Source organism: Pelodiscus sinensis, chromosome 12, assembly GCF_052426305.1.
Source record: "Pelodiscus sinensis isolate ZL-2025 chromosome 12, ASM5242630v1, whole genome shotgun sequence".
In the NCBI taxonomy this organism is placed as follows: Eukaryota; Metazoa; Chordata; order Testudines; family Trionychidae; genus Pelodiscus; species Pelodiscus sinensis.
The window spans coordinates 50,301,941-50,313,118 of NC_143063.1; the positions used below are offsets into that span (position 1 = coordinate 50,301,941).

At 65.0% G+C, this 11,178-nt stretch overlaps 1 protein-coding gene across 1 annotated transcript in view; it reads left to right on the forward strand.

The window, feature by feature from the left end:
• The window catches only part of WWP2 (WW domain containing E3 ubiquitin protein ligase 2), a 75,664-nt gene extending 64,748 nt beyond the window's left edge, over window positions 1–10,916 (forward strand). Inside the window, exons 17-24 of the mRNA XM_075939767.2 lie at window positions 2,575–2,734; window positions 4,909–5,042; window positions 5,732–5,872; window positions 6,269–6,389; window positions 6,489–6,593; window positions 7,138–7,234; window positions 9,061–9,133; window positions 9,321–10,916. Coding sequence (XP_075795882.2) covers window positions 2,575–2,734; window positions 4,909–5,042; window positions 5,732–5,872; window positions 6,269–6,389; window positions 6,489–6,593; window positions 7,138–7,234; window positions 9,061–9,133; window positions 9,321–9,420 — 931 coding nt within the window. The 3' untranslated portion in view covers window positions 9,421–10,916. The remainder of the gene's footprint in view (window positions 1–2,574; window positions 2,735–4,908; window positions 5,043–5,731; window positions 5,873–6,268; window positions 6,390–6,488; window positions 6,594–7,137; window positions 7,235–9,060; window positions 9,134–9,320) is intronic.
• Window positions 10,917–11,178: the final 262 nt, after the last annotated feature.

Below are 11,178 nucleotides of genomic sequence, written 5' to 3' on the forward strand. Positions count from 1 at the left end.
GGGGGGCGTGCAGGCTCGTGTATGTTCTGGGAGGCGTGCAGGCTCGTGTCCGTGTGCGTGTGTTCTGGGGGCGTGCAGGCTTGTGTCCGTGTGCGTGTGTTCTGGGGGCGTGCAGGCTCGTGTCCGTGTGCACACGTTCTGGGGGCGTGCAGGCTTGTGTCCGTGTGCGCGTGTTCTGGGGGCGTGCAGGCTCGTGTATGTTCTGGGGGGCGTGCAGGCTCGTGTATGTTCTGGGAGGCGTGCAGGCTCGTGTCCGTGTGCACACATTCTGGGGGTGTGCAGGCTTGTGTCCGTGTGCGCGTGTTCTGGGGGCGTGCAGGCTCGTGTCCGTGTGCACACGTTCTGGGGGCGTGCAGGCTCGTGTATGTTCTGGGGGGCGTGCAGGCTCGTGTATGTTCTGGGAGGCGTGCAGGCTCGTGTCCGTGTGCGTGTGTTCTGGGGGCGTGCAGGCTTGTGTCCGTGTGCGTGTGTTCTGGGGGCGTGCAGGCTCGTGTCCGTGTGCGTGTGTTCTGGGGGCGTGCAGGCTCGTGTCCGTGTGCACACGTTCTGGGGGCGTGCAGGCTTGTGTCCGTGTGCGCGTGTTCTGGGGGCGTGCAGGCTCGTGTATGTTCTGGGGGGCGTGCAGGCTCGTGTATGTTCTGGGAGGCGTGCAGGCTCGTGTCCGTGTGCACATGTTCTGGGGGTGTGCAGGCTTGTGTCCGTGTGCGCGTGTTCTGGGGGCGTGCAGGCTCGTGTCCGTGTGCACACGTTCTGGGGGCGTGCAGGCTCGTGTATGTTCTGGGGGGCGTGCAGGCTTGTGTCTGTGTGCGTGTGTTCTGGGGGTGTGCAGGCTTGTGTCCGTGTGCGTGTGTTCTGGGGGCGTGCAGGCTTGTGTCCGTGTGCGTGTGTTCTGGGGGCGTGCAGGCTTGTGTCCGTGTGCGTGTGTTCTGGGGGGCGTGCAGGCTCGTGTATGTTCTGGGGGGCGTGCAGGCTTGTGTCCGTGTGCGTGTGTTCTGGGGGCGTGCAGGCTTGTGTCCGTGTGCGTGTGTTCTGGGGGGCGTGCAGGCTCGTGTATGTTCTGGGGGGCGTGCAGGCTTGTGTCCGTGTGCGTGTGTTCTGGGGGCGTGCAGGCTTGTGTCCGTGTGCGTGTGTTCTGGGGGCGTGCAGGCTTGTGTCCGTGTGCGTGTGTTCTGGGGGCGTGCAGGCTCGTGTCCGTGTGCGCGCGTTCTGGGGGGCGTGCAGGCTCGTGTATGTTCTGGGGGGCGTGCAGGCTCGTGTATGTTCTGGGGGCGTGCAGGCTCGTGTCCGTGTGCGCGCGTTCTGGGGGGCGTGCAGGCTCGTGTATGTTCTGGGGGGCGTGCAGGCTCGTGTATGTTCTGGGGGCGTGCAGGCTCGTGTCCGTGTGCGCGCGTTCTGGGGGGCGTGCAGGCTCGTGTATGTTCTGGGGGGCGTGCAGGCTCGTGTATGTTCTGGGGGCGTGCAGGCTCGTGTCCGTGTGCGCGCGTTCTGGGGGGCGTGCAGGCTCGTGTATGTTCTGGGGGCGTGCAGGCTCGTGTCCGTGTGCGCGCGTTCTGGGGGGCGTGCAGGCTCGTGTATGTTCTGGGGGGCGTGCAGGCTCGTGTATGTTCTGGGGGCGTGCAGGCTCGTGTCCGTGTGCGCGCGTTCTGGGGGGCGTGCAGGCTCGTGTATGTTCTGGGGGCGTGCAGGCTCGTGTCCGTGTGCGCGCGTTCTGGGGGGCGTGCAGGCTCGTGTATGTTCTGGGGGCGTGCAGGCTCGTGTCCGTGTGCGCGCGTTCTGGGGGGCGTGCAGGCTCGTGTCCGTGTGCGTGTGTTCTGGGGGCATGCAGGCTTGTGTCCGTGTGCGTGTGTTCTGGGGGGCGTGCAGGCTCGTGTATGTTCTGGGGGCGTGCAGGCTCGTGTCCGTGTGCGCGTGTTCTGGGGGGCGTGCAGGCTCGTGTATGTTCTGGGGGCGTGCAGGCTCGTGTCCGTGTGCGCGCGTTCTGGGGGGCGTGCAGGCTCGTGTATGTTCTGGGGGCGTGCAGGCTCGTGTCCGTGTGCGCGCGTTCTGGGGGGCGTGCAGGCTCGTGTCCGTGTGCGTGTGTTCTGGGGGCATGCAGGCTTGTGTCCGTGTGCGTGTGTTCTGGGGGGCGTGCAGGCTCGTGTATGTTCTGGGGGCGTGCAGGCTCGTGTCCGTGTGCGCGTGTTCTGGGGGGCGTGCAGGCTCGTGTATGTTCTGGGGGCGTGCAGGCTCGTGTCCGTGTGCGCGCGTTCTGGGGGGCGTGCAGGCTCGTGTATGTTCTGGGGGCGTGCAGGCTCGTGTCCGTGTGCGCGCGTTCTGGGGGGCGTGCAGGCTCGTGGGAGGCGTACGGGGCGGGGGCCGGGTGAGTGTGCATGGCAGGATGGAGGAGCGTGTGGGTGTCTGGCAGCTGCTCAGCATCTGCTGCCTGCGCGAGCCGCCGGCTCAGCTTCTCCCGCTGCCTGAGCCTCTGTCCTGCTGCCGCCTCCGGACTCGCTGCCGCCCGCGCAGCGGGGCTGAGGAGGGGAGTGGTGACCCCCCCGGCCCGGCCCCCTGTCAGCGCCGCCCCTCTCTCCCCAGGGAGTGGTTCTTCCTCCTGTCCCACGAGGTGCTGAACCCCATGTACTGCCTGTTCGAGTACGCCGGGAAGAACAACTACTGCCTGCAGATCAACCCCGCCTCGTCCATCAACCCCGACCACCTCACCTACTTCCGCTTCATCGGCCGCTTCATCGCCATGGTGGGCCCCCGGAGAGCCCGCCAGCGAGGGCAGCAGGCCCGGCCCCCCGCAGGGAGATTGGGGGCAGACCGGCCATGGGGCACAGCAGAGGGAGAGAGGGGCCTGGCCCCCCGCAGGGAGATCGGGGGCAGTCCGGCCGTGGGGCACAGCAGAGGGAGAGAGGGGCCTGGCCCCCCGCAGGGAGATCGGGGGCAGACCGGCCATGGGGCACGGCAGAGGGAGAGAGGGGCCTGGCCCCCCGCAGGGAGATCGGGGGCAGACCGGCCATGGGGCACGGCAGAGGGAGAGAGGGGCCTGGCCCCCCGCAGGGAGATCGGGGGCAGACCGGCCGTGGGGCACAGCAGGGCAGGAGAGGGGCCTGGCCCCCCGCAGGGAGATTGGGGGCAGACCGGCCGTGGGGCACAGCAGGGCGGGAGAGGGGCCTGGCCCCCCGCAGGGAGATTGGGGGCAGACCGGCCGTGGGGCACAGCAGGGCAGGAGAGGGGCCTGGCCCCCCGCAGGGAGATTGGGGGCAGACCGGCCGTGGGGCACAGCAGGGCGGGAGAGGGGCCTGGCCCCCCGCAGGGAGATTGGGGGCAGACCGGCCGTGGGGCACAGCAGAGGGAGAGAGGGGCCTGGCCCCCCGCAGGGAGATCGGGGGCAGACCGGCCATGGGGCACGGCAGAGGGAGAGAGGGGCCTGGCCCCCCGCAGGGAGATCGGGGGCAGACCGGCCATGGGGCACGGCAGAGGGAGAGAGGGGCCTGGCCCCCCGCAGGGAGATCGGGGGCAGACCGGCCGTGGGGCACAGCAGGGGAGGAGAGGGGCCTGGCCCCCCGCAGGGAGATTGGGGGCAGACCGGCCGTGGGGCACAGCAGGGCGGGAGAGGGGCCTGGCCCCCCGCAGGGAGATTGGGGGCAGACCGGCCGTGGGGCACAGCAGAGGGAGAGAGGGGCCTGGCCCCCCGCAGGGAGATCGGGGGCAGACCGGCCATGGGGCACGGCAGAGGGAGAGAGGGGCCTGGCCCCCCGCAGGGAGATCGGGGGCAGACCGGCCATGGGGCACGGCAGAGGGAGAGAGGGGCCTGGCCCCCCGCAGGGAGATCGGGGGCAGACCGGCCATGGGGCACAGCAGGGGGAGAGAGGGGCCTGGCCCCCCGCAGGGAGATCGGGGGCAGACCGGCCGTGGGGCACAGCAGGGGAGGAGAGGGGCCTGGCCCCCCGCAGGGAGATTGGGGGCAGACCGGCCGTGGGGCACAGCAGGGCGGGAGAGGGCCTGGCCCCCCACAGGGAGATTGGGGGCAGACCAGCCGTGGGGCACAGCAGAGGGAGAGAGGGGCCTGGCCCCCTGCAGGGAGATTGGGGGCAGACCGGCCATGGGGCACAGCAGAGGGAGAGAGGGGCCTGGCCCCCTGCAGGGAGATTGGGGGCAGACCGGCCGTGGGGCACAGCAGGGCAGGAGAGGGGCCTGGCCCCCCACAGGGAGATCGGGGGCAGACCAGCCGTGGGGCACAGCAGAGGGAGAGAGGGGCCTGGCCCCCTGCAGGGAGATTGGGGGCAGACCGGCCGTGGGGCACAGCAGGGCAGGAGAGGGGCCTGGCCCCCCGCAGGGAGATCGGGGGCAGACCGGCTGTGGGGCGCGGCTGGGGGGAGGAGGCACTGGGACTGGATGGGGCCAGCTCCTTACCTCTTTAGACGTTCCGAGCCTTGCGCCCCATCTCCTTGGAGGGCCAGCAGTGCCTGCCTGGGGTCTGGCTGGCTTGGGGGGCAGGATGGCCCAGGTGGGGAGCACAGAGCCGCCGGTCGCTGCAATGCTGGCCCCCCTGGACCCCCACAAAGGCCAGGGCTCAGCTTGCGGGGTCAGGGTGCACCGCGAGGGGGGCAGCTCCGGGCTCTGGCCTGGCTGGCAGTGCGAGGGACGTGTCTATGGGGCCAAAGGGGCCTGCGTGGCGGAGGAGGGAGGGGGGACCCCCTTGGGACGCAGGGCTGGGCCGGGCCATGGTGTGGGGCCGCAAGGGGAAGCTGTTCTCCATCCCCTTGCCTAGGCGTGGCCCAGGGCCCATCCCCTGCCGGATGCGCTTTGGGGCCCCAGAGGCTGTCTCCTGCGTGGCCCCGGGCCCCGGGGAAGGGGAGGGCGTCCCGCTGCCGCCCTGGGCCGTGCTGTGAGCGGAGCCCTGAGCTGGCGCCTCCCCCGCAGGCGCTGTACCACGGCAAGTTCATCGACACTGGCTTCACGCTCCCCTTCTACAAGCGCATGCTGAACAAGAGGCCGACGCTCAAGGACCTGGAGTCCATCGACCCCGAGTTCTACAACTCCATCGTCTGGATCAAGTCAGTGCCTCCCCTGCCAGCCCCGCGGGGGGGGGGGGGGGGCTACCTCCCCACCTCCCCAGGCCCGGGGGGCTCTGCCCCTACTGGCCACACGCCGGGCTCGAGGCCGAGATCTCCACGCAGCTCCAGAAGAGCCTGCCAGGCCAAGCCTCACAGGACCCCAGGGGGCAGCGAGTCCAGCCCCTGCCCCGAGCGGGACCAGCCCCACTCAATCAGCCCAGCCCGGGACTTGGACACCTCTAGGGATGGAGCCTCCCCCCGCCAGGGAACCCGTCCCAGGGCTGCCCCACCCGCTAGGGGAATCGTTTTCCTTATCCCCAACCTGGACCTCCCCCACTGCAACCTGAGCCCATTGCTCCTCGTTCTGCCACCCGCCCCCCCGAGAACAGCCTCTCTGGACCCCCCTGCAGGGAGGTGCAGGCTGCTCCCAAATCCCCCCTCGCTCTGCTCTTCTGAAGACCGAACAAGCCCCGATCCCTCCGCCTGCCACGCGCTCCAGCCCCCGTCATTTCTGCTCAGGCCTCCACAGGGCACCCGCCTGCCTCCTTCCTGCAGCGGGCCCAGAAGGACCCAGCGCTCCAGCGAGAGGGCTCTCGTCCTGGCAGTGCCCAGGTAGCCGTAGGGGCGCTGCCATGCCTCTCTGGGCCCAGGGTGCAGCCAGGCTGATGCGCCTGCCCCCCCCCCCCCAGGGAGAACAGCCTGGAGGAGTGTGGCCTGGAGCTGTACTTCATCCAGGACATGGAGATCCTGGGCAAGGTGACGACGCACGAGCTGAAGGAGGGAGGGGAGAGCATCCGGGTGACGGAGGAGAACAAGGAAGAGTACATCATGTAAGTCCCAGGCCCGGGCTGCAGGGGCTGGCCGACTGCCCCCGCTGGGTGGGGCTTGGCACGGAGGCGGGGCTCGGGGGAACCGCTGTTCCGTGGCCGGGTGGCTCAGTCTGCAGGGCGGCGCGGGGGCAGGGCGGCGTGGCCAGCCCGCTCCGAGAGGGGGGTAGAGCACAGGCCGCTGCCCCCCGGCCCTGCCCCCCACGCTCTGGCCCGGCAGCAGACGAACGCCCCGATCTGCCTGCGGGGCCCTGTTCCCGAGGCGCGCTCCGCCACGGAGCTGCGGCGACCAGAGCGCCACGCAAGGGAGGGGCGGGGGGGCCTCCTCTCCCCGGGAAGGGCTGCTCTGCTCCGGCCCCAGCGTTGGGCGGGCTCGACTGGCTGCCTCTGCCCTGGCAGGCTGCTGACGGACTGGCGCTTCACGCGGGGCGTGGAGGAGCAGACCAAGGCCTTCCTGGACGGCTTCAACGAGGTGGCGCCCCTGGAGTGGCTGCGGTACTTCGACGAGAAGGAGCTCGAGGTGAGTTGGGGCAGGGCCAAGTGGCCAGCCATGGCCCCCGTGGGCCTGTGGGCAGGGCAGAGGGTGGCGTGGCTGCTGACCTCTCCCTTGGCTCCCCAGCTGATGCTGTGCGGCATGCAGGAGATGGACATGAGCGACTGGCAGAAGAACACCATCTACCGGCACTACACCAAGAACAGCAAGCAGATCCAGTGGTTCTGGCAGGTGAGCCGGCGCCAGGGCCCGTCTCCAGCACAGAGCCAGCAGTGGGCGGCACTCGGGGGTCCGCTGGTCCCAGCAGCAGCTGCGGCTCGGGGGGAGGTGGGCTGGGAGATGGTGACGTCTGCTGGGAGTGGTCAGGACAGAAGGGAGCGAACTAGCCCTCTGCTGCGGCAGCGTGGGGCGTGGCCTGGGGTGTGGCTGGGGGCAGTGCAGGGCGTGGCCGGGGGTAGCGTGGGGCGTGGCATGGGGCAGCGTGGGGCGTGGCCTGGGGCGTGGCCTGGGGCAGCGTGGGGCGTGGCCGGGGGCAGCAGGAGCAGCTGCTCTGCCGCGTCCTCAGGGGCAGGGTGGAGGCTTCTCCAGGATTTTCACTCAGGGCTCTAGTCCCCTCCCATACACCCCTGGTCCTCAGCGTTCGGTGTCCTGTTGGGATGGTGCCACTGAGGCAGGAGTGAGAGGTGCCGCCCCCGCCCCAACCCCTGCGCCTGCGACACGGGGCACCGGGGGCGGCAGCAGAATCCCTGTCTCACCACGGTGCTGTGGCTTGCAGGTGGTTAAGGAGATGGACAACGAGAAGAGGATCCGGCTTTTACAGTTCGTTACAGGGACCTGCCGTCTGCCGGTAGGAGGCTTCTCAGAGCTTATTGGTGCGTATCTACCAGCTGCCCAGCATGTGCAGGAGGGGGCGGAGACTCGCGGCAGGCTGGGGGGCAGACGGGCGGGGAGCTGCATGGAGCAACGTGCTCGCTGTGGTACTTTCCTCTTGCGGCACTTTCCAAAGGCAGGGAGATTGGCCGAGGTTGGAGCCGCCCCAGCACTCTTCGCTTTCAGGCCAGGCATGTGCTGTGCTAAGCCACATGCTTTGCGGCAGCTGAAGGCTGTTCCATCAGCACTGCTCTCTCTAGCAACCAACCCCGTGATTCATCCAACGACCTGATTGGTGCTGGCTGACAAACCCCGATTTCCGTAAACGCAGGCTGTTGGCATTAATTAAGCTACCGTCCTTTAACTCTTTCCTGATTGCGTCTCTTGCCAGCCTTCTCGTTACTCTCAGGGAATCCACCTAAAGCTAGTTAGCATATCGCAACCCAGGTTATCTGCTTTCCCGTTATTAAATACCATCCCATTCGCTTCCCCCCCAGTCTTCTGGCATTTCCCCAACGTTCCAAACTGTGTTATCAGTGGCACATAGAGTTCCTCGGCCAGTTGTTTTAAAACTCTTGAATAGAAGTTATTTGGTGTTTACAGTGTTTGACTTTAGCAGTTGCTTTTTAACATCCTCCCTTGTTACTGGTAGAATAGAAAGATTCCATGATTACTGTAAACTGCGGCTATCCCATTGGGCTTCCTTCCAAACACAGCACAGAAATGTATTGAATACTTCGGCCTCTTCCGCATCATTGATAATTTTACCAGCCCTGTGTATTAACAGCTATACCTGTGATTTCTCTTGGTCCAGATATATTTTTAAAACTTCCTTTTCATTGTCCATAAACCAACCAGCACAGATTTTTTTCAGCAATACCTTTAGGCTCCCTTATCAATAGTCTGCATTTCATCATCGTTCATTTATAGTCCTTGCTCTTGACTTCCTCCTTTTTTTCCATTCATTAATATGTTATTTGTAGGTCTGTTTTTACTTTTCTTATTAACCAGGATGTTTTTAAATTAAGGAAGCATTCCTTTGTAATTGTGAAATTGTGTTTTGCTGGGTATTTAGTTATGTTTTCCTAGACAACTCCCAATTACCCTTTGTTGTTTTAGTTAAACTGTTTAACTTTTTCTTCCTAATCATTTATACTCAGAATGGTTTCAGCTTTCAGGCCCAAGTGTATGTATTAGTGATCAGAACTATATTCTGTTTGCTCATCACAGATATAATTGGTTTGCAATCAGTTTCACCTGGGCAGCCACTCATTTCTGTTCAGTGGTCAGTTAAGCTCCAGCTGTCACAGTGAGGTGTAATGTGGAATTACCCTGAGCTGGTTGCAGTATTTATTGAGTTAGAAAAATGTCTATAATTTTTAGAAACTCCAGGGCCATTTCCCTCCAGCGCATGTCCCTGAGACTGAATCCTGCAGGAGTGATATGTAACTGTTTGAAGAGCAGCTAGTCTTGCTCTGTAGTCTGGCTTGGTGACCTCCAGTCGCCCCACTTGGCCATAGCATGCCAGATGAATGATCTGTCTAGACTCTGACAGTGGCCAGTAGCAGCTGCTTCAGCAGAAGGTAGAAGAAACCTCTTTGTGATCATTTATGCCCTAACACACCTATCAGGGACATTCTTCCTGACCCCCAGGCAGGTAGTGTTGGCATGAGAGCTGTAAAACCTGCCCAGGAAAATGTTTATCCTAGTTAGTGTCTCTGTGGGTAATCTTACCTTCTAAATCGCTCCTGAGCTTGGGGCCTGACTCTTGTGGCAGTGAGTTCCGCAGGCATGCAATGTAACGAGTTGTTCTGTTCGTGCTGGACAGGCAGCAACGGGCCGCAGAAGTTCTGCATCGATAAGGTTGGCAAAGAGACGTGGTTGCCTCGGAGTCACACCTGGTGAGTCTCACTCTTGGAGCGGTGGGGACCCAAGCAGTCTGCGGGGGGTGGCCTGGGGCACAGAGCTCCTCGCGGCCCCTTGCTTTGCAGGGGGCGGGGCCGCAGCTTGTGAGAGCGGAGAGGCGGCCCTGCCGCAGGCGTGCCGGGGAGCCCTGCACTGCACTGACAGCCTGTCTCTCCTCGCCAGCTTTAACCGCCTGGATCTGCCTCCCTACAAGAGCTATGAACAGCTGAAGGAGAAGCTGCTGTATGCCATTGAGGAGACGGAGGGCTTTGGCCAGGAGTGATGGAGGTGGCACCAGGCTGGGCGCGCTCGCTCGCTCTCAGCGCGGGCAGGAGGCGCCCCTCGCCACGCAGTTTGCCTCCCTGCTTCCCCGGGAGCTTGTCTGTCACTCGTGCTAGGCTGGGGCCGTGCAGCCCAATGGCAGACAGGCCAGGGCCCCTCCCACGGCCAGCCCCCGGCCTACCGGGGTGAGACGGGCACCAGAGCCTGCCCGCATGCTGCTGCTGAGGGGCAGTGAAGCGGCTCGCTAGGGGCAGGCTGGATCTCTGGCCCCACTCCATGTGGTGCCCTCCTGGGGGCAGGCACTGGACCAGTTCCAGCAAAACTGCTGGTCGCTACCCAATGGAAAGTCAGAGTGTGAGCGCCAGACCTTGGGGTCGGTGCAGCAGGAGCCCTGAGACACTGCAGTGTCCCCAAAGCTGGGCAGCAGTGAAGCCCCCCCCTCGCCCGGAGGAAGTGTGCACAGTCGTTCCACTCGCCCTGGGGCAGCGGGCGCTGCCAATGAACCAACGAGCAGCCGAGAATCCCCGGCCATCCCAGTTATCCGCACAGAGCCGCTTAGCAGGGTCCCTGTGTCCCTTTGGGTCATGGCTGTTTGCTACAGCCACCGCAGGCCCCGGACACCAGGGCCGCGTGGCCATCTCTGTCTGAGCAGCCGGGGGCTCCTGCCAGGGCCTGGTGCTGGGCAGAGCTCGGGATCAGGCGCTAGAGCCCAACGAACGGGGGGCTGGTTTTGTCGCTTTTCCCTCCGGCTTCTCCGGCTGCAGCGAGGCCGTCGCCAAAGCGCTTCCTCGGGCGCAGTCCTGCCCCTCAGGGCGACGTTCCCATGACCCAGCGCTTTCCCCCAAGTGGCCAGGGCAGGCGCCCAGAGGAACGGGCTTGGGAACTCGGCCCCAGGAGCGGCGCTGGGGCGGGGCGTAGCCTGTGCTTCGTGCTGTGCGTCCGGGGTCACGGTTCAGCGGCGTGTCCGGCTGGGTGGTGCTGATGAGCGTCAATAGGATCCTGGAGGCGCCGCTGGTTTGTACAAACGCACCGGTCTCGCTCCTGCAGCCACGGGGCCGAGGGCTGCGAAATGGGCCCTGTCGCCCCTGAAACCGGCAGAGGGAGCTTTTCAACCCGGGACCCCTCCAGCCTCGCCCTGTCAGTGGGCTCTAGGGGATACTCTTGGCTGGATTCTTCTGTCCCACGGGGGTGGGGGAGATGAGGCCCTTGGTGTTACGCTGCTGCAAGAGAAGGCAGAATCCAGCTGTTTCTGTATTGCTACAACCTCTGCCGGCCTAGGCTGCTGCCCCAGGGATTTCCCCCTTCCCAGGCGTGAGCACAGCTGCGGCCCAGGTGTTGGGGGTGCCCCTCTGAGTGTGAGCGCACCTGTGTACATACCTGTAGATAAGGGCGTCCGTGGACACAAATTGCAGGAGCTTTGGAGCGGTGACCTTGATCGTTTTGTACTGAACCATCAGTGATGCCAATTTCTTGTGCAATAAACAGCCAGCAGCTGCTTGGGGATGTGAGTCTTTGGAGGTGGCAGATCCCTGTCTGGAGAAGAGAGGGGGCTGAATTCTGGCCGAGTATTTCCTGGAGCAACCCCCCACCCCCCTGCTGCTATAAAAACTCCAGGAGGGTTAGAACCATGTACTGGAGCTCTGCTCCGCAGCGCAGGCCCCGGCTCTGCCCCTTCTCCCGTGCAGCGGAGCCCCGAGGAGCAGAGCTCCGGCCCCTGGGACGTGCAGGATGCTGCTGCATTTCATGGGAGGAGGAAGGA